Genomic DNA, 2826 nt, shown 5'->3' on the forward strand with positions numbered 1-2826 from the left:
CCTTGATTACTGAAACTTGGAACCGGACTCTGTCATACTTTGCAGATAGAGTGCAGGTCGCAAACACACGGTATGTGATGAACAAGCAATGGTCTGAAAAGATGCAACGACATTTGGATGAGAAAGCTGAAAAATCCAAAAGTCATGGGTTTCGTCAAATTGATGCACTTCATAATAAGTGGGAAATCCACGTACGAGCCAAGTGGGTGAAAGGCCACCATAGAGGATCGAGAAAGCAAGCTGTTCAACTCGGCCCCAACACGTGTGAATGCAGTTGCAACAAGCCCAAGCTTTTAGGATACCCATGTAGTCATGTCCTTAGGGCGGCTGCAGCACAGAACATCAGCGTGGAGAACTACATATCTCCCTACTTCAACATCCAGAACCTACTCGGAACTTGGAACGGTGAGTTCTGGACCTGGGGACTCAACGGACACTATAGGTACGAGTTTCCAGAAAGAACTACCAAATGGGTTCCGGACCCGACATTGAAGAGAACCGCGAGGGGACGACGCCAATCTCGTCGTCATAGGAATGACATGGATCATAGCCAGGCAGGAGAACCTCGCCGTTGTCGCCTTTGCCGATGCCCCGGTCATGCGCGAAATGAATGCCCTTACCGCACATGATGTAATTTTTTGTTTTCAAATATTTGTATGGTTGGTGTGCTGTAATAAAGAGACATGTATTAATGTATTATTATATGATTATCGTATCGCTGAATGCATACATATTTTAATTAAACTTTTATGAATGTTTGATTAATGTATTAATGTATGATTATACCATCGATGGATGCAGGTTATGATGTCGGATTTGCCAGACCTATTGCGAAGATCCTGCGATGCCGGACACCGTTGCCACCTCTGGTTGAACCCGAATGCGCACTCAAACCCACCTCCGGTCTTCAGGGTACGAACCATTAAGAACAGGTTTCTTGTTAACAGTGTTTTTGAGGAACATCTCACGGCCCATGGACTTCTACCATTTTCTAAGCTGACATCGAGCAAGGAGAAGTTCACGTTAGACCCATCTCTTCTATCGGCCCTTGTTGATCGTTGGAGACCTGAAACCCACACCTTCCACTTAAGTTGTGGGGAGCTGACTCCTACGCTAAAAGATGTTTCCATGATCACAGCCCTGCCAATCAAGGGTACTCCTTTGGTCCCTGCCGCTTATTCTAGTATTTGGCCGACTGTGGTACAGGACCGTCTTGCCGTACCAGTTCCCTCTACCTCGCATACATCTAATCCACGACGCGACTCATCTCTACTTGAACGATCACAGTCCGCACACATATCTCAACGCCATGGTGCCACACAGGTAATCAACTTGCGTACATACATTCCTCCTGAACTTACAACAATGACACATTTTTTTCCAATTGTATTAGGAGGACGATCATTTTCCGTCATATCCATCTGGACAACGATTCTCCTACACAGAAGGCGAATACTCGCAAAGATTCAACACTCAGGTATACTCATATTTAATAATTACCTACCAACACGTGATTATTTACATGCCTACTAATAACATATCGTTTACGTTCGCAGGAATCTGTTGACCCTACGTGGTCCAACATGGGAGCTGGTTTAGGCCACAATATGCCTCCACTGCGTGGTCGTGACCACATGCAATCGCAATACCCAACACAGGTTAATTCATGTTAATTACATACATGATTATTGCGTGCATGTTTCTGACAGAGCCATTCAATACGCAGGAATCTTTAATCCCGACATGGCCCGATATGACGCAGCAACCACAATACTACGGCAGCACTTCCCAACAACCTCGCAATGATGTTACCGGGATAGTTGAAGAATTCTTTGGAGGTGCTATTTTCGGCACAGATGCCAGTTTGATTCCCCCAAATCTGGAATCTCCATACATATTTCAGACTCCATCGCCAGCAGATGAGACACGTACAGAGGATGAGGAAAATCAGTATGGCCGAGGTTTGCGTCCACCTCATCCCCCTCGTCCCCGGTTGTCGCCTTCCGGTCCAAGGCCACGGCAGCATCGTCGTCGTCGTCGTCAGGAATGATACAAATCGACCTTACTTCTATGTATCATATATTTATCTATGTATGAGACATTTTTCTATGTATCTCGGAGACATATTAAAATTAGTTCCAATAAGTTTGATTTCTAAATTAACTCCAATAATTTACACGCGGACTTTTTCCGGGAAATCAACATTTATTATTAATACATCTGCCGAAATAAAGTTGGAAATATAACTTAAATTAAAATACGGCTAATCACTACAACGAAATTTAAGATACAACGCGAAAGTAAAACAGAATTTAAATACAACAGATCACTCTATTTGCCCTGCGTCCAGCGTGGCCATTTTCCAGTCTTGTCGCCGCGTTCTTCTGCTGCCTGCGCCTCAGCAGCCCTTTCTCTTAATCTCTTTCTTTCCGCTTCACGGGCCTCCCTGCGCACCTCTTCCTCTGCATACCTACGTGCAGCCTCATCATCCATCCGCTTCTGATTTACCTCACGATTTCGAGCTTGCTCTGCCCTTAATTTTTGTATCTGTCTCTCTCTTTCTGCTTTATCATTTGCAATAGCCTTTTCGAAACGCTCCTCCTCATGGAACCTTGCCCATGCACGCCGCTGTTTCTCCTCCACCTCGCGGCGTGCCCACTCCGGCTGCTCCTGGTCTATCCAGTGAAACCACATGCAAAGGGGCGGGGGAGACTACAACACAAATAATACGGTTAATAAACAAAAATTAATGACATACAATTAATTTTTTTTAATCATGCTGTTAGAACATACCGCAGGCCTCGAGGACGATGAACTTGTTTGCCT

At 45.0% G+C, this 2826-nt stretch overlaps 1 protein-coding gene across 1 annotated transcript; it reads left to right on the top strand.

The window, feature by feature from the left end:
• Positions 1-825: 825 nt before the first annotated feature.
• On the top strand, positions 826-2127 carry LOC127309633 (uncharacterized). The gene is made up of 4 exons (XM_051340410.2): positions 826-1323; positions 1394-1477; positions 1557-1658; positions 1727-2127. Exons 1-4 carry the CDS (start codon positions 1129-1131, stop codon positions 2048-2050), a joined length of 705 nt encoding a protein of 234 aa, XP_051196370.2. The 5' UTR covers positions 826-1128; the 3' UTR covers positions 2051-2127.
• The last annotated feature ends 699 nt before the right edge of the window (positions 2128-2826 follow it).

Source organism: Lolium perenne, chromosome 6, assembly GCF_019359855.2.
Source record: "Lolium perenne isolate Kyuss_39 chromosome 6, Kyuss_2.0, whole genome shotgun sequence".
NCBI classification, from domain to species: domain Eukaryota; kingdom Viridiplantae; phylum Streptophyta; class Magnoliopsida; order Poales; family Poaceae; genus Lolium; species Lolium perenne.

What these genes read in the sequence shown, in the direction of transcription:
- LOC127309633 (XM_051340410.2), top strand. Translation starts at nt 1,129, where the DNA reads ATGATCACAGCCCTGCCAATCAAGGGTACTCCTTTGGTCCCTGCCGCT. An exon ending in AACGCCATGGTGCCACACAG is followed by an intron (nt 1,324 to 1,393) that starts GTAATCAACTTG and finishes CAATTGTATTAG; the next exon opens with GAGGACGATCATTTTCCGTC. An exon ending in CGCAAAGATTCAACACTCAG is followed by an intron (nt 1,478 to 1,556) that starts GTATACTCATAT and finishes TTACGTTCGCAG; the next exon opens with GAATCTGTTGACCCTACGTG.